At 39.4% G+C, this 24,502-nt stretch overlaps 2 protein-coding genes across 9 annotated transcripts in view; both read right to left on the minus strand.

The window, feature by feature from the left end:
• Nucleotides 1-5,662: 5,662 nt before the first annotated feature.
• Nucleotides 5,663-9,489, minus strand: LOC133663732 (SPEG neighbor protein-like). The gene is made up of 5 exons (XM_062068422.1): nucleotides 9,368-9,489; nucleotides 9,192-9,298; nucleotides 8,387-8,694; nucleotides 7,608-7,749; nucleotides 5,663-5,801 (listed from the first exon to the last, which is right to left on the minus strand). The coding sequence occupies exons 2-5, from the start codon at nucleotides 9,296-9,298 to the stop codon at nucleotides 5,663-5,665; spliced, it is 696 nt and encodes a 231-aa protein (XP_061924406.1). The 5' UTR covers nucleotides 9,368-9,489.
• Nucleotides 9,490-9,772: 283 nt separating this feature from the next.
• Nucleotides 9,773-24,502, minus strand: part of spegb (striated muscle enriched protein kinase b) — a 97,971-nt gene continuing 83,241 nt past the window's right edge. For all 8 annotated transcript variants that reach the window (XM_062067593.1, XM_062067595.1, XM_062067592.1 and 5 more), the window contains exons 35-41: nucleotides 24,303-24,467; nucleotides 19,776-20,577; nucleotides 16,864-17,103; nucleotides 16,569-16,792; nucleotides 15,318-15,393; nucleotides 12,691-12,840; nucleotides 9,773-11,948 (exon numbers count right to left, since the gene is read on the minus strand). In XM_062067593.1, the coding sequence (XP_061923577.1) occupies nucleotides 11,702-11,948; nucleotides 12,691-12,840; nucleotides 15,318-15,393; nucleotides 16,569-16,792; nucleotides 16,864-17,103; nucleotides 19,776-20,577; nucleotides 24,303-24,467 (1,904 nt within the window). In that variant the 3' untranslated portion in view covers nucleotides 9,773-11,701. The remainder of the gene's footprint in view (nucleotides 11,949-12,690; nucleotides 12,841-15,317; nucleotides 15,394-16,568; nucleotides 16,793-16,863; nucleotides 17,104-19,775; nucleotides 20,578-24,302; nucleotides 24,468-24,502) is intronic.

Genomic DNA, 24,502 nt, shown 5'->3' on the forward strand with positions numbered 1-24,502 from the left:
CTCTGTATAAACAGCAGCCGGGAGGAGAGAGGTTGTTGGAGCTGGAACAAGAGTGCGAGCGAGAGCAAGAGCACAGACTGATTGAGAACAAGAGACAGACTTTATGCTGAAAAGCAGAGTGATGGAGAACACGGACAATAAATCGGCACTACATCCAGAAACCCGCGCTCTCATGTCGGTACTTAGTGGTCTGGAGGACACACGGGAGGGCAACCTCCACAGGGCTATATAAATAAACTTTGACTGATTTTTATCAATTTTTTTTTTTTTTTTTTACAGAAAAAACACAAAATATGCTATATTTTTCCACCCCCAAAAATTCAGAGTCGCATATTTAATTTAAATGGAGCCTTAAATAGGTTAATAATTATTCATTGCAACAGTGATTTCAATTCATATTTCCTTTTTTTGAGCAATGACAGTTTTTCTTTCGTTTTTTAAGTCCCATTAAAACTATTGGGCCCCACTCATAAAAGTAAAAAACTCATAAAAATAAGCAATAGTATTTATTTTTTATTTTTTTTATTTTTTATACTAGTTTTAACGCTTAAGTCTCTAGATTAACTTCAGATCTATTTGTTGATTATGTGTTTTATTTATTATATTTTCATTGCTTTTTTGTTTGTTTCATGCCCTTTTTGTCAAAGAAAAAGTTTTCTATGTGGCAAACACACAAAATATGCAATAGTTCCCCACATAATCATTTAAAGTGGAATTTTTTGATGCGAAGTAATTGGAACCTTGAATAGGTCAATAATTCATAACAACATTGATTTTAGTCTTTTTTTTTGGGGGGGGGGGGTCAATGAAAGCTTTAAATAAAATAACATCCTGCATGGCAGCAGTCAACATTCCAACTTTTTCTCATTAAATTTGACCCGATTGCTCTTTTATTCCAATTTTTTACGTTGTTTTGTTTTGTTGTTTTTTTAATAGTATTTGCAAAATTAACTGCAGGCTGCAAATGGTCCCTGGGTCATCCTTGGGACATCCTTGGGACATGTGGAATTAAAGAAGGGCAGAATACCTCACTTGCATTCCTTTTGTTTTACTATCCATCTTCTGCACATGACCTTTTGGATTCTGACCTGGAACGTGGCTGAGGATGATACTGCCACCTTCTGGCAAACTTTGGCAATGCTTCCTGTTTGTCACTAATTATACCTTTTCGGATTGGTTTTGATGGGTTTCCATTACCAAATAAATACAAAACCCTATCAATGGAAAAGTAAAACTATTATAAAACATTATTTTAAGTATTATTACTATTATCTGTCAAAAAATAATGAAGTCCAAGAGGATTATTGCACTCTAATAGGTTCTATTTTTGCCTCATCCTTCGCTTTAAGCATGAGTGAAGAATGAGTAAAAATGCACTACATACTACTAGAGAAAGAGATGATACAGTATTACCTGGTGGTTGTTTGAGCACACTGCAGCTAGGCCTGGATCGTCCCACTCCTTAATGCGTCAGTCACATGCAGGATTCTCACAGGAATGAGGCAAAAATACTACCTTACCTACCGTAATTCATTTTTACTTAGTTTAACCTGGCACAGAAAGGGTTTTTAAATAGAAACTAAATAGTGATGTGTTTTTTTTTTTAACAGAAACCCAACTAGGATTCCTACCAACATCAGAGTACACGTACAGAGCACTTTAATGTTTCACTGGTGAGCTTGTTAAGAAGAAAACCGCTCTTAAGAGAATTCATTGCTGTTATGTTTTTTTTTTAGATCGTATAAAGTTTGCCTTTCATTCCTATAAACCACCAAACTGAGGAAAAATGTATAATTTCTTGCAAATATGAATCAGTATAGATCCACTATACAGTAACTGTGACACCTGGCACCTCTACTATCGCCATGGTAACCACGGTTTGAGTCAGTCCAAGGCAATTAACTCTAAAATGTCACTAACCCCGAACCCCTTTATGACATTTTCGACATTTTACTCAAATTAGTGTGGAAAAAGTCAACTGTGTCCTTTAGTCACTGATTTTCTGTCCTACCCCATATTGAGTTCAATTCAGGCTGGTATTGGCGATCCGATACCGACACTTTGTGCAAATAAACCTAATGTTTCTGGTATAAAAAATAAATTAAGTTGCTGCTTTTGGGTAATCCTCTTCAAACGATCTAAAATCACAGGGCAAAATAAATGATGGTGTTATTCTGCATTGAATGTGTTATCTTATTAAAGTTGGTATGGTATTTATATTCAACTTTGTATATAGTAACTCCAAATAGTCTACAATAAAGGAATACGCACACTTGTTGACTCATTTTAATTGCTAGTCATTTTGTTGCTTGGGCATTACAGTACTTACCGAGGCGGAAGAAAAAGTAGTTCCCACCAATCATGTTTCATTTAGACGGGGTCTCTGTGTTCCTGTTAATTTTATATAGTTCAATATAGTATACTTTTATATACTTCAACAGGCCAGTTTCGCAGATTTTCCCTGCTCTTCAGGGTATTTTATATACTTCAATAAAATCCCCTGAAGAGCAGGGAAACCTGCGAAACAGGCTTGTAGCGATGAAATAGCCTCTGTGTTTTTTCCTGACCTGTTTCGCAGGTTTCCCTGCTCTTCGGGGGATGTTATATACTTCAATAAAATCCCCCGAAGAGCAAGGAAACCTGCAAAACAGGCTTGTAGGGATAAAATAGCCTCTGTGTTTTTTGCTGACATGTTTCTTCAGGGGATATTATTTACTTCAATAAAATCCCCTGAAGAGCAGGGAAACCTGAGAAGCAGGCTTGTAGGGATGAAATAGCCTTTGTGTTTTTTCCTGACCTGTTTCTTCAGAGGATTTCATATACTTCAATAAAATCCCCTGAAGAGCAGGGAAACCTGCAAAACAGGCTTGTAGCGATGAAATAGCCTCTGTGTTTTTTCCTGACCTGTTTCGCAGGTTTCCCTGCTCTTCGGGGGATGTTATACACTTCAATAAAATCCCCCGAAGAGCAAGGACACCTGCAAAACAGGCTTGTAGGGATGAAATAGCCTCTGTGTTTTTTGCTGACATGTTTCTTCAGGGGATATTATTTACTTCAATAAAATCCCCTGAAGAGCAGGGAAACCTGCAAAACAGGCTTGTAGCGATGAAATAGCCTCTGTTATTTTCTGACCTGTTTCACAGGTTTCCCTGCTCTTCGGGGGATGTTATTGAAGTATTTAAAATCCCCTGAAGAGCAGGGAAACCTGAGAAACAGGCTTGTAGGGATGGAATAGCCTCCGTGTTTTTTGCTGACATGTTTCTTCAGGGGATATTATATACTTCAATAAAATCCCCTGAAGAGCAGGGAAACCTGCGAAACAGGCTTGTAGCGATGAAATAGCATCTGTTAATTCCTGACCTGTTTCGCAGGTTTCCCTGCTCTTCGGAGGATTTTATTGAAGTACATAAAATCCCCTGAAGAGCAGGGAAACCTGAGAAGCAGGCTTGTAGGGATGAAATAGCCTTTGTGTTTTTTCCTGACCTGTTTCTTCAGAGTATTTCATATACTTCAATAAAATCCCCTGAAGAGCAGGGAAACCTGTGAAACAGGCTTGTAGCGATGAAATAGCCTCTGTGTTTTTTCCTGACCTACATATATTCCGCTCTACCCCGGTATTGAGCACTGCATAACGGATAAACTACAGAAACCTAGACTATATATAGCGAAGATGTCACCTTATCGATGAGAAAATGCATTTTTAGACAATATGATTTGCCTGAGCGGCTAGGAGACACCGAGAGTAACAAGCGGTAGAAAATGGATTAGATTTTTAAAAAAAAAACAATTACAAAAATAAATAAATAAAATCATTTTTCTGTATTTTTTTAACTTGGGACTTCCCGCGGGCCCAAATTTGGGGACCCCTGATATACATGATCTCAAATAACTAAAAATCTAAGCAAGTATGTGGAAACACAGTTTAAACATTACAAAAAGCCACAAATTCAGTCAGTTATTTTGAATATTTCGCTCCGAATACCCTTGGCTATTTTTGGAGCGTGACGTCACTGCTAGTAACGCTTCTGCACTCTCACCATATTATCAGATCAGTCACACTGGAAATACGCAAAAATTGGAAAGAGATGTGCTGTTTATCATTCACAATCCTTATGTGAGACAAGAAAACATATGCTTGTTTTTTCTTTAATGCATTCAAAATCGTAAATAAATAGCTAACAATTGAGTCAACAGATCGAGGGTCCTTTATTGCGCCTGTTATACTCTCTAAAAACACCCAGAAACCGTCAACAATATTCCATTTAAAATAACCAAATAATAGTAATATTGATACTACAGGTCTAAATTAGCGGCGCATTGATAGCATTGAGCTAATGCTAGTTTACGCTGCTATTGTTGACACACTCTAAGCCGGCGGCTGCTTCTGCTTTGTCTCAAACTTGCTAAAAGTAAATTCTCGATTATAATTCATGCATCTCTCACCTGGTAGTAGACAAATGTGGCCATAGACCGAGACTTTTTTCAACCCGTCGTAAGGATTGTGATTGAGTCTTCATCTAAACGGAATTATCAGTATCAGTATAGTCACTTTTGGACTCCTTTGGTCAGCTCAGCTTAGATGAATTAATTTATAATTATAATATTATACACCATTTTTTGAGTAGTCCACACCATGTTGGATAGTTGACATAAATTGGAACAAGAGGTGGTGTCGAAACGTATGTCATAAACATTATATTAACTATTAACTATTAATAATTGTATCTAAGTTATCACAAAACTTTGTGTTTCCATGAGTTCCCAGCGAGAAGACAAAAGCTGTCTTTAATCTTACCAATCAAAAGGCTCATAAAACTCCACTGTGTAGGATGGGAAGCAACATGAAGGTGTTCTGTTTCTTTCATGTATTGTAATTAACAGAAATATATTGTCTTGACCCAAGAACTACAAAGCGAAGAGGAAGCAGGACCTGACTCCCCTCCAGGCACCGCTTCTTTGAACTGTTTTACGACCTTTTCTGTGAACAGTTTACGACCTTTTCTTTGAACTGTTCTGTAACGAAAGGCGATGGCTGTTTACGACCCCCGTCCCTTAGAAACAGCTGTTGCCATGTAATCAGGGAAAGTCCAAATAAAAGAGAAGGCGTACAATCTTTCGCCAGACCGTGGTGAGACACTGTTCAAGGGTACAGTGTCCAGGCGTCTTTCCTCAATTGAGCCAAATTTAATTCTGTCTCTGTTTAATTCTTTGCATCTTGTCTTGTTTAATAGATGTCATCAGTGTTTGAACCTGACATTAACAATTTCATTAAAACTGGAGATATACACCACTGTTTATCCTGTATAACAAAGGTAAACCTCACTCTCTGACGGCCTCAAGAGCAGTGCTGGCTATCGGGTTGGTAGCTCTGGCTTTTTAGCTCCTAAGGTAGCGTGCTCGTCCCAGGTGACCCAGGTCCCAGTCCTTGGTGTAACAGAAAAACCAGGGACCGAACTAGCCGGGTTACACCTTTACATTATTAAAAGTAAATATACTGAATTGTTAACCAGTTTCTGAAAAGGAAAATAAAACAATAAACAAGAGAAAAATTTACTTTTCAAGTTTAATTTATGTACATTTCCCAGCATAATTGGGTCAGCGGAAATTGCATCAATAAAACTCTAAATCAGACAACAAAGTGTTTGCATTTGTGTAGGCTTCCTCAGAGGATGTCCACTCGAGCAAAGGACTGGTCAGTCCCAAGACTGTTCTCCACAAACACTTCATACTTTCCAGCATCTGCCAGTTTGGCTTTTTTTATGGTCAAAATTGTGTTGGTGTCGCCAACATCATAGAATACCCTGCAAGACAATAGTAGTACTGAATTAGTAAGTATGTGGTTTTATTTGTGAGGCGGTTATAATCATACTGATCACTAGGAGTGCCCCGAAGCAACTTGATCACTTCCATTACAACACTGATACTGGAGCCTTCAGTATTGGCCGATACCGACATTGATCCGATATTAAAACGAAACATTCATACATGTAATAGACTGTATTGTAAAACGTTAGAAACGGCATGATCAGGTAAAATGTATTTGAAAAATATGTAAAATACAAAAAACACTAACATATCTATTACCGTAATTTCCGGACTATAAGGCGCACTTAAAATCTTGATAGTGCCTAATATACGGAATATTTCTTGTTTTGCTTACCGACCTCGAAGCTGTTTTATTTGGTACATGGTGAACTGATAAGTGTGACCAGTAGATGGCAGTCAAACATAAGAGATACGTGTAGACTGCAATATGATGGCAGTCACACTTAAGAGATACGTGTAGACTGCAATATGACTCAAGTAAATAACACCAACTAAACTATATGTCCCATTGAAAATATAGAACAATACACCCGGTGCTCAAAAATCTATCAAAATGTGTTAGTACAACTTTGGTAAGCTATGAAGCCTTGATGGATTGTACTGTGCATCAACATACGAGTATTATTATGGTGTGTGTATAAGGTAAGACATATCTAGCGTTCTGTTTCGCAATATTATGCAAAAGCACCTTTTCTCACCTTCTGGTACCTGCTGATCTGTATTTGGGATTTGCATAAGTCCTGAAAAATTGCGTGAGTCCGCCTTTGTAGTCTGTGCCGACGTCGTAGTCGATAAGCTTCTTCTTTTTCTGTATCTTCTTGCTATGTGACATTCATCTTCCGCTGTTGCCATTTCTAATATAAAGTAGTGTAAAGTTCTTACTTATATCTATCAGTAAACTCGCCATGAAAGCGCTAAAACATACCGGTGTAGTGAGTTTACATTATTCACCCAAGGAACTTTAGATCTTAGAGAGTTCCGGTCGGACGGATGAGGAGATGCTGCTACGTTATTGATTTAAGTAAAGTCTTAATGTCATTACAACCGTTAGCTCCATCTTTTGACACTTCTTCCACTCCCGTCCTTGCACGCTACACCGCTACAACAAAGATGACGGGGAGAAGACGCTGCCGAAGGTGAGCCACGTAAATAAGACTGAAGCGACTGTCAGAAAGCGGCTTGAAGATGATCTGTAAAACATAATCTATGCAATATTTTGACCAAAGAACCACCATTACATGTTATGTAGACCACAAGGATGTGTTTTACATTTAGAAAATAATAATAATAATATGACTCCTTTAATGCGCCCTATAATCCGGTGCGCCTTATATAGGAAAAAGATCGAAAATATACCATTCATCGGCAGTGCGCCTTATAATCCGGTGTGCCCTATGGTCCGGAAAATACGGTACTAGCTATCTGGAATGGACTTATGTCGTCTTTTAATTCAGTTGAGTGGAGTGGTAAATGTTGTTTTTAGCTACACTTAGTGGACATTAGAGTGTAATTACGTTTAGCTCATGATGCAGTAAGGAGGATAAGTTTGTTACTAGAAAATGTTCTAATACCTTAAAACGATATGATCCGACACTGTATTGTTTTTTTGCTGATATCGCACCGATATCAATATCGGATCGGTACACTCCTTTTGATCATATTAGATTTTTTTTCCAATCCTGTTTGTTTTGTGGTTCTTTTAACTGTGTCGCGCAAAATCAAATTACACAATAACTGATTTTAAAACCGAAGATATTAGTTTAGCGTGTTCAACCAGATACCTGTCGTCTTCTTCAATGTCATCTCCGTCTTTGAGCCAGGCAACGTCTGGGGGAGGCTCCCCCCTTATGTCAGCCTTGAGCACCACTGTTGTTCCCCTCTTGGCCTTCAAGTTTTCTGGGCCTTTGGAAACCTTGGCAGGGACTTGAAGACCACGGTTTAATAAACACGTTGTGCACAGGTTCTTGCATAACAGCACAACCAAGCCCTCTTTTATTAGTTATCACGTATAAAAGTCAAGTTTTAAAAAATACCTTAAGCTTTAGCTTGATTTATTTCTAGTCACTTTACTTCAAAATTGGCAGATTTGTGAAAAATGTAATATCAGTTCCTTAAATTGGCCTAAATTAGCAAAGTTACAGAAAAAAGTGGCCCGTCTAATTAAAAAAACAACAAAAATGTAACTTTTTATTCCAATAGAGCAATTCGGGCAACTGGCTTTCACCTTGTAATTGTATATTTGTCCACCAGATGGTGCTACATTTTCCCATTCAAAATATGCTGCAAAATGTCACACCTGTGTCTACAAAAAAAAGTGTGCATATTTTTCATTGTTTTTAAACATAAAAAAACAGTGGCACAATGTAAACATGATAGCTTTTAAGCGCAATAATCCCCAAACTATAATATGTGTGTATATATATTTTACATTATAGGCTCAAGTCGTTTTAAGGCTGACTTGTTTACAGCAGTTCTGCGAAACTGGCATTGAAAACAATATTTGAAAAACCTCTTAAGGGCAAATCAAATCAAATACTAATTTGACAGCAAGCGTACGTACCTTCCACTAGAATACAAGCTAATCCTGATGTCTGCCCGAATGGATTCTTGATGTTGACTGTATATTTGCCCAGATCTGCAAGTACCCCGTCTCGAACCACCAGTGCCACAAAATCAGGGTCTTCGAAAACGTAACGGTACTTGGGACCGTCCTTTAATTCCTTCCCGTCCTTGTACCAGGTGATGAACGGATCTGGGAAAGCGCTAACTCTGCACTCCAGCTTTGCTGCACTGCCTTCAACAAGAACCACATCTTTGAGCTCCTGTAAGATTTTAGGAGGGCCTTTCTCTCGCATCTCTTTTCGGGACCTTTGAGAAGACGAAAGGAAGAAAACAGAACGAGAGTCACTTGTGCAAAAATGCCGTTCAAAATGGTCAGTGTTTGTAGGTTCGGTTTGTGATAAATTAACAATGAAATGGCAAACTACAGTCTTCAGATTAGGGCCCCTCAAACCTGTGTCTTGTGAATCTTGTGAGTAGTATTAAAAATACTTACAAAACTCTGAATATATACATTTGTAACATTGGATAAGCAATACCGTTTCTAAAAGTCTATGTCAGAGATCACTAACTATCGTATAGGACTAGAGTCTTTTTTGGATTTTAGGTTTTAACCGGTACAGCTTTTATAAAGCCATCCCACATGGTACTTCTCAGCAAATCAAAACGGTGCAGTCTATGACCCTAGCATCAGGACAGGTTCTTTACCTGAACCTATTCGAATTTTAGTCTCACAAACACCTTTGCCGATTCAGGGTGCACAAGAAACATATGACATTGTTATCAGTACTGGAATACTTTGGTACCTGTGGCCGCGATACGAGGCCTGGATTCGAACGGCAGCTTCCTGGACCTGAGGGTCGTTGATGTCCAGATTGAACCCAGAGGGAGGTGGAGCCTTTGCTTTGGACATCTGCAGTAGAGACAACATTGCAATTTTAAACCAAATGTCAGTGAAGTTGTTGGTGAAGTTATCACTTACTCTGCAGATGCTGTCGTTTCCACCTCTCCTCCTTGATCCGGTGTACTGTCATGAAACTGAATTTGAGGACTACAGATTGTCTTATAGCTTGACGGTCAGGAGGAGTAACATCTAAGCCTCTCATCTCCAAACATGGCATGCCTTTTTTGGATATCAGGGAATACTCCACAGTCCTGGGGCTGGTGTTTGAAGACTGACAACAAATGTTACATTAACAATCCTCTCCTTTTTTAGCCTTCGTATGATATACTCCTGAGAATCCTTGGAACGGCAAATAGTTCCGTTAATGGATGTTGGAAATGGAATGTTAATTGTCCGGGGTTTGAAATGTGCATATAATTAGTTTTCTCTCTGCTCTTTTGAGGGTGCTTTGGAAGGTATTCACCATCAACACTGGTCTGCAGTTACTGTTTATTCAGTCTACTGTGGGAGAACAGTTCCACAGATTATATTTGTCATGTTTTCTTTATTGCACAGCCTGCATTCATGCCCGTATCCATGCCAAAACAGTTCACAAAATAAAAAGCAGAACAGTCACTCAATAAATTAACAAATGTGAACCAGACAGAGAAGTCGCATTCATGAGCCAAATTTGCAAACAATGCATTAAATTGAGAAAATGTTTTCTTTATGAGACTAAGGGCGTACTCACATTGGCCAATCGTACCGCGCTTGGGCCTATTTCACTTGGAATATATGGACCACGACATGGAAGTCAAAGGATGACCGTTTTCCGATAGCTCTTTGCAAATGATTTATGATAGCCCACACGTTTTTGTTTTTTACAAAATAAACAAAATACAAAGACTCAAAATGACTCACACATATTTTTGTGTGCGTAAAAAAACCGACATGCCATTTAATTCATGTGATCACTCCTCTTGCACGTGGTTAATGGAAAATGTTGCATATTTTAAATGATTTGAAATAAGACCGGAAATAATCCACAAGGTCAGGGATATATCCTGTAGAAGGGATGGGGCAAACGGGTTGAAGTACAAATGCAAACGTCAGTAGAGGGAGCAGGAATCGCACCTAAGACCAGCACGGTACGAATGGCCTCGTGTGTGTACGCGACATTCATCACTGCAACACATTTTTCACAAAATACATCAAGGATAGTATACAAAAATGGGTATCGTAGTTCAGAAAAAAACCCTGTTGTCTGAGTATTCAGGGTATACTTGTGTAGGATCATTTATGCTTGCACAGGCGTGTAAAATGTTACTTAAAAAATGACATTGTCATGCTGAGCTCTCTTCCGTCTAATCATATCCCTATAGTGACTTTACACGGAAGCAAAACGTCAAATTACTGCAGAAAAAGGCCAATATTAACCGAACAAAAGTGTTACAATATTTAGAACCATAAAATAATCTCAGTCAAAAATAAACCTCAGATAATGTATTACTTTCTATTTTTTATTTTTTTATTTCACACCGTTTTGCAAGACAACGATTATTAGAAATACACCATACAAACATTATGAAATAATTCGATGACACCAAAATATTAGCAGTGATTGCCAAAGTAAGCTGGAACCAACCGAGTATTTGGCATTTCTGTGAAAACGGCCAAAGGCAAATATGTACTCCGATATACCACTTGTGTCATGTATTTTCTTGTACTTATTCATTTTAGAAGAAACAACAAAGTATATCTTGAATCATGTCATGCAAATTTCACAATGCAGAGACCGGTAATAAACTGATAAATATACTCAAACCGCGGCTGATATAAGTGAGTGTGAACATTTCACTCGGAGAAAACTGAATATGTAAGGTGTTTTTTGACTCCTGCTGTTGAGTGGAATAATATTTGGAAATACACCATGTATAAATCAATCAATCTCCTGAGATTGAAAATCGAATTACTGTTAGGAGTCTTGTCCGAGTAGCCCTTGTGTCGCATCCACAAATGTATTTCATGTGCTTTAGAACAGAATTTGAAAACTCAGAATATCTCCAAAGCACTTCTTTTCTGTGTAAAAACTGGTAGTATAGACACTCGGTTGTTAGTAAAGGGAAATTTGAAGTAAAGCAATGTTGAAATTGAATGAAATCAATCGAGGCCTTTTGAGTGTTTTCATTGTGTGTGAACGTGTAGCCAGTTGTAAGAATATTTATCCAAAATGCATCCAAATTTACAAACATTGAGGTAACATCCAGGAGGATACAAACGTAGTGTACCTTTCAAAAATAAATGCATTCAGGCATTTTGCAGCTTGGCATTTTTTTGTCCATTCGTCAACCAAGTTCAACAACTTTGACCTGAAGGGTTTACTTGACCCGGCGGCTTTTGTTGTTCACATTCTGGCAACTTGCAAGCCTGGTTTTAATGAGGAACAGGGAAATTTGGCACAGTCGGTGTGGCTGGACTGCTCGGGGTTTGTGGAGAGCTCTGGTAAGATCGAAGCAGAACTTTGTGTTTGGTTGCCAGTTCCTCTCGCCTGCGCTGCTGGTCTGCCAAAAATTCCTTGAGACGCACCGTTGTAAAGGTCAGAGTTTGCCTGCGAAGACGCATCAGGTAGGCATCTTGAAGCCAAGAATTACTCAAGCATTCCTTGATAGAGGCACGAGCCCTGTTGAGGAAGCAAACGTTTGTCAAGCTGGACCAAAACTGGTAACTTTTTGTCGATGGATGTTCTCATTCATCCAGATCATTGCATCCTTAGGGTATTCAATCGATTGCAACTGGACTGCTTAGTTCTTCTTAGAAGATGTAACACCTCTCATTCGAGCATGCTTTATCAGATCAGGCTCATGGACTAAGATTGGTAAGATCTAGTCTAGATGCTGTTGCCAAAGTCCCAACTATGTACACTCTAACAAGAGAAGTGTGCAATTTAAACAGAAACAGCACTCTTTTGAGGACAAAAATTAAATTGTTGGCACAGAGGGTGGATGGTTTAAAAGGGGATGGAGAGAAACTAGCCCTGAACAGAGGAGGTGGTCTGCGAACCAACCAATCTTCCACATACAACACTGTCCTTTCAACCATTCCGAAGAGACTCGATAATTTATTGCAGTCGCATCGCAAACATATCTGATTTATATCCACAGAGGCCTGGGTCAGTTTTAAAAAATTGTCCACTTTGACATAAAAAAATCAGATACAGGTCACATATGGGCAAAACACTCTGAATTGACCTGCAGTGTGAACAAAGCCTATGTCTATGAGAATGATCTGATCAAGCCTGCTCGAATGAGAGGCGAAACATCTTCTCAGACAAACTGAACAGTCTAGTCATAAAATAGAATGATTACTATTTGGTTTCAACAACTCACTTGTCATCGTATAAGAATGCTTCTCATTCAACCTACCAAGGGTAGCTACAGAGGATCTTTTTGAGGAACAGTGAGGCACTTTGGGACACATTTTGGTAGAGTTTAGAGAGGTCAAACTTTGCAGCCTGGATCTTCATTTCAGTCTGCTGGGGATCATTTTCCATGAAAGGTGACCTTCCACTCAGCCTGAAAAACAAAGAGGAGAAAAGCTGGAGAGAACATGCAAACTCCACACAGAGTTGTCTAAATAGAGATTCTAACTCTTGATCGCCTTGAAGGTATGGCCAACATGCTAGACACTTGGCCATGAAGCAAACAACTTTAACAGTCCGAATATTTTTGTGAGATTGTATTTGTATTAGGGTTGTCCCGATACCAATAATTTAGTATCGGTACAGGTACCAAAATGTATATCAATACTTTTTGATACTTTTCGATACTTTTCCAAAATAAAGGGAACTACAAAAAATGTCAAAATTGGCTTTATTTTACCAGAAAATCTTGCACTACATTAAACACTCAACATCAAAGAACGATTTTACAAAGTTAAAATATAAATTAAAAGGCATTGAAATGGCATCAACCCTGAAGGGAATGTCTTCCCTGTGCTCCTCGACTACGGTCTGCACCGGACCGAACAGCAGGACAGGTGTAACAACTACATCATTACCTGTCACTTTTTATTAGTCCTTGTGCCGATCTGAATGCTTATTGTTTAAATGTTTACCTAAGTTTGAAGCAAAGGTGGTAATACTAAGGCAAGGCGTGTTTTAAAGCAGCTGTTGTGAGAGTAGCGTATATGTGTGTGCGCTCCTTTAAGAATGGCAGTACGTGGGGTAAGTGACGTGAGTGAGCGGGCAAGTTAGGAGAGGTAGCGCTAGCATGTTCGGGAGTGTCAACAGCATGGTGGATGTCCGGTTGTGCCCTGTGGAGATCATAAATAAAGTGACCAAGTTGTAACTAATCGACGGCCTCGTCATTCCGACCAAAGAGCGGAGCTTTACGGAACCATTGTGAAGTGAAAGGTCTCCCCTGCTCTCCTCGACCACAGTCTGGGAGCCGAAAAGCAGGAAAGGTGTAAAAACAGTACTTGCAACGCAGTGCCTCCCTTTTTAAAGTGTCACCTTTATTGTTAGTTTTGAAGCCGAAATACCTCCATATTGTACTTCACCACCCTCTTTATTAACCAGTAAAATTGTAGTTTTTTGCCATTCTTCCTCTCCAAGATGTTATTACTTGTATGCACTTTGTGTGTCCGTTTTGACACACTCAACATTATGCGCCTCGACTCTGTAGTCACCACCGCAAAGCGGCACTCAGATGAAAGAGCGGTACCGGTACTTTTCGAAGGTGGTACAGTACCGATTTCAATTGATTAGTACCGTGATATTTTATTAGTACCGGTATACTTAAACGATTGTAATTAATTGTGTGAAAGAAGTATTGGATACTCAAGCAAAACATGATTTGGGGGGATAAGCTTTTTTGGTGAGTACAGGGGTTAGACATTTCTTGGAGTTTGCCACTGGGGTTGACTAGAGGTTTCAGCTCTCTCTACAGCAACTCCAGGATATTCTTGATCTTACTCCTTTGTTGACCCACCTTTGTTATTCCAGATCATGCTAGAATGTTCTCTTTCAAGATGGGATCAGTAACCAACTTCTCCTGTGTCATTTTGTGCTGATCCTCCAACTTTTTCCAGAGTTGTCTTGCGTTTACCATGAATTGATTAACGTGGACCCCGACTTAAACAAGTTGAAAACTTATCCGGGTGTTACCATTTAGGGGTCAATTGTACGGAATATGTACTGTACTGTGCAGTCTACTAATAAAAGTTTCAATCAATGACTTCCCCACGGGGGACATGTTCTTGTATTGCTTCCATTTCCCACAGACTTATTTGACTTCTTGCTGATCAAACACATTCCAATCTTGTCCCTCTGCCAACACTTTGGTCTTGCCCAAATTGGTGGAGAGATTTGAACAGAAGAGAGTAATTGAATTGATTGAAACTCTGTCGGTGTCTTGCATCCACTTAAGGAGTTGAAATTGGGAATATCTGGCACACATAAACCGGTCTGCACAAAACTGATCGTAGTAGAAGAAGAAGATGATGATCTTCATTGTCACTTGTACAATGACCAAGCAAACATTTGTCCCGGCATCATCCTTTTGAGGAGCAGAAGGCAGCCATCGTCTTGGTTCAGCATCTTGGTCATTGAAGCCAGAGGGTAATGTGGGCCAAGTGTCATGCCCAAGGACACAACAGTAGCAGGATTCAAACTCTGTCACCTCAGCCACATTGTCCCAGAGTGGGGGATACAACACTTATCTCACTCAGTCAAATACAAATTAGTTCAATTAATTAAGTAATTTCTGACTGTTTTTTTATATTTAATTTCTGTTGATTACAAAGAACATAACATACTTTGAAACGTTTATATCTTTGAAAGGGGTAAATCAAATAATTATTCCTTCACTGTATGTAATTTGTGTCACCAATCGAAGAATGTTTCTTGTTAGTAATGCTGTAAAATGCATGTGCATACAGGTTAACTGTTGGTAATTGCACACGCACAAAGAAATATTTCTTCCTATCTGTCGCAACAAATATTCAAATAATGTGCATTGTGCTTTGTGAAAGCTGTGAATGCAATACTTACATCATGAATGTTATTACTCCCACACTCCAGATGTCAGCTGGAGGTCCCACCACATCCCCTTTCAACATCTCTGGAGCTGTAAGGGAAATATGTGGATTACATTATTATCGTCATGAATAACATTCCCCTTGTGCAGTTGATTATGTATCATTGCTATGCCAAAATTACTGGATTACATGAGTTGGACACCTGACTACTACAACTGTTGGTTGGTCAAATTTCAATTGATGTTGGTCAAAAGATTCTGTACCCCTTCATTTTAGTGGTGTTCTCATTTTTTCCACATCAAACTCATTAATTCCTTCATTAGCCTTGCATTATGCACATGCTGGAATAGAAAGGACTTCCATTGAACTAGAAAAATGCTCTTTGATGTTCCCTTGGTGAATTAGGACCAAATTAAACAGTAAAAAACAATATCAGCATATAGTAGAGTACCATTGTGTTCCAAATTATTCAACACTCACCGCAAATTACAGTGATTTACACATTGGATAAATCTGCAGTAGTTCGCAATCAAAAATAAACATTTTGAGTCCAACATTAGTTTACGTTTTTTAAGTTTGTATAGTTGATGTGGGTGTGGTGTGACTGATAAACACATGTCAGCTAATTTGATTGCCACTGGATATCCTATATGGGGGTTCATTGACATTAACTCATTCTCTTTCTATGCCACAACAATGTGGAATGCGCTCCCAACAGGTATAAAAGAAAGGGCATCTCTATCCTCCTTCATAACCGCAATAAAAGTTAATCTCCAGGCAGCTACAACCCTAAACTAACACCCTCCCCGGATTGCTAATAATCAAATGTAAACAATCAAATGCAGATACTTTTTCTTATGCCTTCTGATCTCTCTCTCTCTCTCTCTCTCTCTCTCTCTCTCTCTCTCTCTCTCTCTCTCTCTCTCTCTCTCTCTATGTCCACTACTTGCTGTCCATATCCTACCCCCCCCCCCACACCCCTGATTGTAAATAATGTAAATAATTCAATGTGATTATCTTGTGTGATGACTGTATTATGATGATAGTATATATCTGATAGTATATATCTGTATCATGAATCAATGTAAGTGGACCCCGACTTAAACAAGTTGAAAAACTTATTCGGGTGTTACCATTTAGTGGTCAATTGTACGGAATATGTACTTCACTGTGCAACCTACTAATAAAAGTCTCAATCAATCAACAGTTCTACTTGCGTTAGACTTCTTAATTGTATACAACTGACGAGAACATCAGCTCTTACACATGTACTCCAGTGTTCCAACCGGTGGGCTGAACTGCTTGAGGAAAAGTGGGTTAAAGTTCTGAGCGCTGCCAAAGTCAATGATCTTGATGACATTCATGTGCGTGACAATAATGTTCTCAGGCTTGATGTCCAGGTGGAGAATTCTTCTAGTATGAAGGTAGTCCAAACCCTGGAGGATCTGCACAACATAGCTGACCACATCATCTTCTGAATAACGCAACCTGAAAGAGAAAAACTTGTTGACAGAAACTCGTAATTACTGAAAGTTGATTGTTGAGTCGGATAGACAAACCTGTCTATGAGGCTTTGCAGAATCTCCTTCCCGCTGCAGTACTCAGAGATAAGCACCAGGTAGCGTGGTGTGACGTAAGCCTCGTGCAGTGCCATGATCCTGTCGTGATGCAGTGACTTAAGGATGTCATATTCTTGCAGCACCACCTGCTTGTTTTCAGCTTCGTAAGGTACAATCTTGGCCATGAAAAGGTTCCCTGTGGCGTTTTCCCGACACTCCCGAACCACACCAAAGCGTCCTCTGCGTAATGAAATTAGACAGTGCATTAAAACTTGAAGCAACAAAAATAAAACGAGTGATGCTAGTGTACAGGAAGCCAGTTCAGCATTTACTGAAGACCATTACTCAACTCAACCTACCAAGAAATTAAAAAAAGCAGTTCCAAACAGTTAAAGGTAGACTCCCCTTTCCTGTGATTGCAACCCTAAAGATTCTGGGATACACTTGGTTTTCTCGCAAACTTAGTGAATGTACGTGTATATTTCTGTTATCAAAATGTAGTTCACATTTCTCAGCTGATCACTGTTTATTTCTATAAGAAACTGACCCCACTTTACTTGGTGATAGATATCACTCAAACTCTCAAAGACTGTTCTTCTTAACGAAGCAACTGACTTTGAGCGAGCTGACCCTGTACTGGTTGCCAATGAATCACAAGGCACATGTAGATAGAACCAATCCAGATTCCCTCCCACCTTTGACTCTCAGCAGTTTGCATACAGGCCAAACTGATCTACAGAGGATACCGCGATCCTAAAGATTCTGGGATACACTTGATTTTTTCGCAAGCTTAGTTAATGTACGTGTATATTTCTGTTATCAAAATGTACTTCACATTTCTCAGCTGATCACTGTTTATTTCTATAAGGAAAAACATGAACTGACACCACTCTACTTGGCGATAGATATCACCAAAACTCTCAAAGACTGTTCTTCTTAGCGAAGCAACTGACTTTGAGCGAGCTGACCCTGTAGTGGTTGCCAATGAATCACAAGGCACATGTAGATAGAACCAATCCAAATTCCCTTTGACTCTCAGCACACAGGGCAAACAGATCTACGGAGGATGCCGTTGCCACAGCCCTCCACGCCACACCAGAAGGGGCACGCATTCATGGCTGCTCTTCATAGATTACAGCTCTGTGTTTAACACAAGCCTCCCCCACAGACTGATATCCAAACTGTTGGACTTGAGACTCCCATACTCCACCTGCTGCTGGACTAAATACTTTCTGAATGACCGCACTTAGAGTGTCAGAGTGGGCTCTCACACCTCCACAGCTCTCAGCCTCAGTATGTATGTACTCTGAGCCCCCTGCTCTATTTCCTGTGCACCCACGTCTGTGTTCGCACTCATCGCAGCAACTCCGTCCAAATTTGTGGACGACACCACGGTGGTAGGCCTTCGGAGATGAATCCGACTACAGGGACGAGGTAGAGGAAATACCAGCGTGGTGTAAAGACAATATTTTGCTGATCAATACAGCCAAGACAAATAAGCTTATTGTGGACTTCAGAAAACACAAACAGGACATTCAGCCAATATACAAAAATGGGGTCTGCGGGGAGCGGGTCCCTGAAGTCTGTTTCTTAGGGGTTCCTATCACCGAGAAGTTGAAGAAAGCCCTGCAGAGACTTTACTTTTTGAGGATATTGTTGCAAAATAACGGTTGGTGGCCTTCTACCGCTGCTCTAACGAGGTCATCCTCACCTACCGTCTCTGAGTGTGTGTGGTACTCAACTGCACAGTAGCACAGAGAAAAGCGCTCCACAGGGTAATTAAAGTTGCCCAGAGGATAGCCAGCTGCCTCTCCCCTGTACAGTTTGCGCCGCATCAACAAGGCAGTGAAAATAATAAAAGACACATCACATCCTGGTCACAGACTTTTTGAACAGCTGCCACCAGGTTGACAGTACAAAGAAATAATAATAAAAAAACAAGCTGACTTAAAAACAGTTTTTTCCTACTGCTGTGAACTGGTAAGATTCTGCTAGAATTCTGTGCAATTCTGGAACGGAACACTGGCAACGTTTCTGTTCTGGAAATATTGAACTTTTGTAAATGTATGCAATAGGGTAACCTGAAATCTTTTTGAATGTGAGGAACTGTGTGTGTGACTGTTTTTATGACTATTTGTATTTTAAATATTTCGTATTGACGGATGGCACTTAATTTTGTTGTTAACTATGACGAAAATGATAATAAAGGGAATTATTTTCTATTCAAATAACCTAGTGAGGTAAATTATACCTCATACAATTTTCTTATATGATTGAAAGTAGCATGTGTTCGTATTTGGTCACTGAATCCTTTAGTATATTATTCTACTAAGGTCAAAAGTGCACATGTCCATCACAAGCGCTCCAGAGAGTGGTGGCTTTCGCCCCCAGGACATTGGGGAACTTAAAGGACAGCAGCAGTTGGATTTTAGGAGAGATAATAAAGACATTAGCAACATCTGGTAGAAAGCCCCCACAGATAGGGGTAGAGGATAGGGGTCGGAGGTTGTCCGACTCAAACTGATCACAGGAAATAGGCTGATTGGCCAAGCAACAAACTGGGTATTGTCCAAACTGGCCGGCACCAAGGCTAGAACAACAAAGAGTAACTGTCTTCGTGTGAAAGGTATTTAAGCACAGAGTTCCGAGAGGGCAGCAGAACAGTAATCCGGACCATACTCGTTCTCCTGGAGCTGCAGCTCCAGTCGGAGGCTCGCTGATTTAAATAAAGCTTTTTGTTCGACGATTCCTCGTTGACGTCTCCTTGCCTCATCACCCATCACACGACCATCAATTATACAACACTAGACTTGTTGCTAGAATAGATGTTTCAACCCAGATCCTCCTGGTGATTACCAATTTACCCCCTTGTTGCAAATTCCAGCTATGTTAAAGTCTAAACCTCTTCGTACCTTGCTTTTTCGTCCATGAATGTGTAGGGTTTTTGTGGGACTCCCTGGCGTAGATATCCCTCTCCAGCCTTGCCAAGCGGCGTCCTGCGACCAGAGGGTGTTACCCGTCCCGCTGGGGTGACCCGTCCAGATGGGGTACCACGGCTATCCGCTCCCTGCGCCACAGGTGTCAAGCTCTGCACCAAAACTACAGGTGGGAAGATGGTCCTAGCAGGAGCGGAGGGCGTGGTGATCGTTGTTGTGCAAGTGGATTGAGAAGGTTGTATGCCATGAGTACTTCCAGCCGGCGCATACATCGGCACAGAGGAGATGGGTTTTCCAATGACAGGGCCCGAGGTGGGGACAGGAGAGGGAGAGGGAGTTGTATTGCTAATAGACACAAACGCCTTATTTGGATTCTGAGGTTTCGGTGGGACAACAGGTGGGGGATTCAGCTTGGTTTGGGGTTTGCCAACACTGATGCTAAGGATGGACTTTGTTTTGCCTGCTGTAGTTTGCACAATTGTGTTGGCCTGAGCAGGAGCTTGCTTAGAAGGGGCTGAAATAACCGAGGCTGTTGTAGCTGCAGTGTTCAACTCAACTTGCTTAGTTGGCTGGGGGATTTTTGGGGAAGCCGATTTTTCAGATGGGACAGGACCGGCAGTGGAGGGAGAGATGTGTTGGGAAAACGTCTGTGTCGTAGCTTTATTTGGAACTGGTTTCATTGGTGGGATCGTCATGGATGACTTTATCACCACAGGGGGTTGAGGAGACGAGGCAGCTGCAGTCTTGACAACCACTGTTGCACTGGACTCAGCTGGTTCTAATGAAAGGAAAGAAGAAAGGAGAATTTGTCAATAATATAATTTGGTTGAACGCAAATCAAACCTGATTAGGCCAAACAATACATCTTCAATACGATAATAACATAATAACAATAACATATATGACATGAATGAGAAACAATTATGGCAGCATATTACTTCGAGCTGTCAATGTTAACGTGTTAGCTAATGCGATTAATCACAAAAAAATGATCGCATTAATCATGTATAAACACAGATTAATGGTGCAGTTTCTTTACAAACCCTGTTTCCATATGAGTTGGGAAACTGTGTTAGATGTAAATATAAACGGAATACAATGATTTGCAAAACCTTTTCAACCCATATTCAAATGAATGCACTACAAAGACAAGATATTTGATGTTTAAACTCATAAACTTTATATTTTTTTTTGCAAATAATAATTAACTTAGAATTTCATGGCTGCAACACGTGCCAAAGTAGTTGGGAAAGGGCATGTTCACCACTGTGTTACATGGCCTTTGCTTTTAACAACACTCAGTAAACGTTTGGGAACTGAGGAGACACATTTTTGAAGCTTCTCAGGTGGAATTCTTTCCCATTCTTGCTTGATGTACAGCTTAAGTTGTTCAACAGTCCGGGGGTCTCCGTTGTGGTATTTTAGGCTTCATAATGCGTCACACATTTTCAATGGGAGACAGGTCTGGACTACAAGCAGGCCAGTCTAGTACCCGCACTCTTTTACTATGAATACACGTTGATTTAACACGTGGCTTGGCATTGTCTTGCTGAAATAAGCAGGGGCGTCCATGGTAACGTTGCTTGGATGGCAACATATGTTGCTCCAAAACCTGTATGACCTTTCAGCATTAATGGCGCCTTCACGGATGTGTAAGTTACCCATGTCTTGGGCACTAATACACCCCCATACCATCACAGATGCTGGCTTTACAACTTTGCGCCTATAACAATCCGGATGGTTCTTTTCCTCTTTGGTCTGGAGGACACGATGTCCACAGTTTCCAAAAACAATTTGAAATGTAGACTCGTCAGACCACAGAACACTTTTCCACTTTGTATCAGTCCATCTTAGATGAGCTCAGGCCCAGCGAGGCCGACGGCGTTTCTGGGTGTTGTTGATAAACGGTTTTCGCCTTGCATAGGAGAGTTTTATCTTGCACTTACAGATGTAGCGACCAACTGTAGTTACTGACAGTGGGTTTCTGAAGTGTTCCTGAGCCCATGTGGTGATATCCTTTACACACTGATGTCGCTTGTTGATGCAGTACAGCCTGAGGGATCGAAGGTCACGGGCTTAGCTGCTTACGTGCAGTGATTTCTCCAGATTCTCTGAACCCTTTGATGATATTACGGACGGTAGATGGTGAAATCCCTAAATTCCTTGCATTAGCAGGTTGAGAAAGGTTTTTCTTAAACTGTTCAACAATTTACTCACGCTTTTGTTGACAAAGTGGTGACCCTCGCCCCATCCTTGTTTGTGAATGACTGAGCATTTCATGGACTCTACTTTTATACCCAATCATGGCACCCACCTGTTCCCAATTTGCCTGTTCACCTGTGGGATGTTCCAAATAAGTGTTTGATGAGCATTCCTCAACTTTATCAGTATTTATTGCCACCTTTTCCGTGTTGCTGGCGTCAAATTCTAAAGTTAATGATTATTTGCAAAAAAAAAAATGTTTATCAGTTTGAACATCAAATATGTTGTCTTAGTAGCATATTCAACTGAATATGGGTTGCAAATGATTTGCAAATCATTGTATTCCGTTTATATTTACATTTAACACAATTTCCCAACTCATATGGAAACGGGGTTTGTAAATGCACCTGCTCCTTTACCTGGTTACCTGAAAGGTGTAGCAGGTTGCTTTACAGTCAGTGATCAGGTGAATGCATCCGTCAGTACAAAGATTGGTAAGGAGACTCTAACTGGTGTGCTTGCTGGCATAGTTCGTGTTTCAAAATATACTTTAGATCAAACTGTTAGCAAGTTTTAAACAAATACATTATGTGCGATTAAGTAAAAAGTATGATTTTCTGACAGCAAAATTGCATTTGTGTCAAAATACCGGGGTCTTTAAAAAAAATAATTTTAGTTATGCACTTAATTAATCTACTGCGATTAATCGCAATAAATCTAAATTATGGCTGTCAAAATGAATGATCAAAAATCACAAAAATTATTGCATTAATCATGCATTTTATTTTGACCGTACAAGCTCTTTTACCTTCACCGCTTTAAGGTCAGTGATCAGGTCAATGCATCCGTCAGTACAAAAATGAGTGAGGAGACTATGCTATGCTCGCTGGCATAGTTTGTTTTTCAAAATATACTTTAGATCAAATTGTTAGCAAGTTTTGAACAAATAAATTATGTGCAATCAAGTAAAAAGTATGATTTTCTGAAAGTAAAATTGCCTTTGTGTCAAAATACCGGGGTTTTAAATTTTTTTAACTTAATTTATGCACAAATGTGCATAAATAACTGTGATTAATCATGATAAATCAACATTATAGCTGCCAAAATTAACACGTTAACTTGTGATTAATCACAAAAATTATCGCATTAATCATGAACATACTTAGGCTAATCATGCATTTTATTTTGACCGTACAAGCTCTTTTACTTTAACCGCTATATGGTCAGTGATCAATGTATTCGTCAGTAAAAAAATTAGTAATGAGACTCTGACAGGTGTGCTCGATGGCATAGTTCGTTTTTCAAAATATAATTTAAATGAAGCTGTTAGCAAGTTTTGAACAAATAAATTATGTGCAATCAAGTAAAAAGTATGATTTTCTGACAGTACAATTGCATTTGTGTCAAAATACCAGGGTCTTTTTTTAAAATGAACTTAATTTATGCACAAAAGTAATTTACTGCGATTAATTGCGATAAATCTAAATTAACGAGTGAACTCATGTGATTAATCACAAAAGTTATAGCATTAATCATTAACAGACATAGGTTAATCATGCATTTTATTTTGGCCGTACAAGCTCTTTTTCCTTAACCTTTATATGGTCAGTGATTAATGTATACGTCAGTAAGAAAATTAGTGAGGAGACTGGTGTGCTCGCTAGCAAATTCCACTCCAAAATACAGCTTGAAAGAACTTTAGATAGAACTGTTACCAGGTTTTGTGCAAATAAATGACATGCATTCAAGTAAAACGTTTAAAAATGTTCCTGTATGACATTCTGACGATAAAATAGCATCTGTGTACAAATACTGGGGTCTTTTCTTGAGCAAATTTGAATTATACAAGTGAGTAATCCCTTTCGATTAATCATGACTGATCCAAATTCCAAAATGTAATCTGATTTTTTTTTACATTTGACAGCCCTAATAAAAATACAAAAAGTGTGATTTATCTGATTAAAAAATTAAAAAATTTGACAGCACTAGTACAAAGTAAATACTATTTTGACATGAACATTGAGCTTACATAATGCATTTCACTGCAGCCAATACAAACAATATAACATTTAGCATCTAAAACACAAAATAACGTGTCTACAGTTCCTTTACTTTTCTTTTTTAGGAAAACTTAACTTTGAAAATCACACGGAAAAAATACCTTAATTAATAATTTCACAGCACCACACAATGTATTGTAAAATAGTCATTAAATTGTTTTTTTTTTTCAAAAATCTAAATTTACCATCATGTAATGCACTTTTATGCATACTGTAGCATACTTATTTCTACAGTCTATACCTGATGCATCCAGGCGAACTACTTCAGAGAGGTTGCTGTACGGGCCTTGACCAGCCTTATTAACACAAGCCACCCTAAATCTGAAGAGGCCCCCTGCTGGTAAATCCACCACATTGTAGTAACAGTCGGCCACCCCTGTCGCCACGATCAAGAAGTTTGTCTCTCCTGCAGGACAAAGAGATGAATACATATTCATGATG

The sequence above is a fragment of the Entelurus aequoreus genome, linkage group LG13 (genome assembly GCF_033978785.1).
Source record: "Entelurus aequoreus isolate RoL-2023_Sb linkage group LG13, RoL_Eaeq_v1.1, whole genome shotgun sequence".
Classification (NCBI taxonomy): domain Eukaryota; kingdom Metazoa; phylum Chordata; class Actinopteri; order Syngnathiformes; family Syngnathidae; genus Entelurus; species Entelurus aequoreus.

Excerpts from the sequence above, each read along its gene's own strand:
- LOC133663732 (XM_062068422.1), bottom strand. The coding sequence starts at position 9,298 with ATGTCCAAAGCAAAGGCTCCACCTCCCTCTGGGTTCAATCTGGACATC. Across the intron at positions 8,695-9,191 it reads GCCTCGTATCGCGGCCACAG|GTCCCGAAAAGAGATGCGAG; the intron begins GTACCAAAGTAT and ends GTCTTCTCAAAG. Across the intron at positions 7,750-8,386 it reads AGCTTGTATTCTAGTGGAAG|TCCCTGCCAAGGTTTCCAAA; the intron begins GTACGTACGCTT and ends GTGGTCTTCAAG.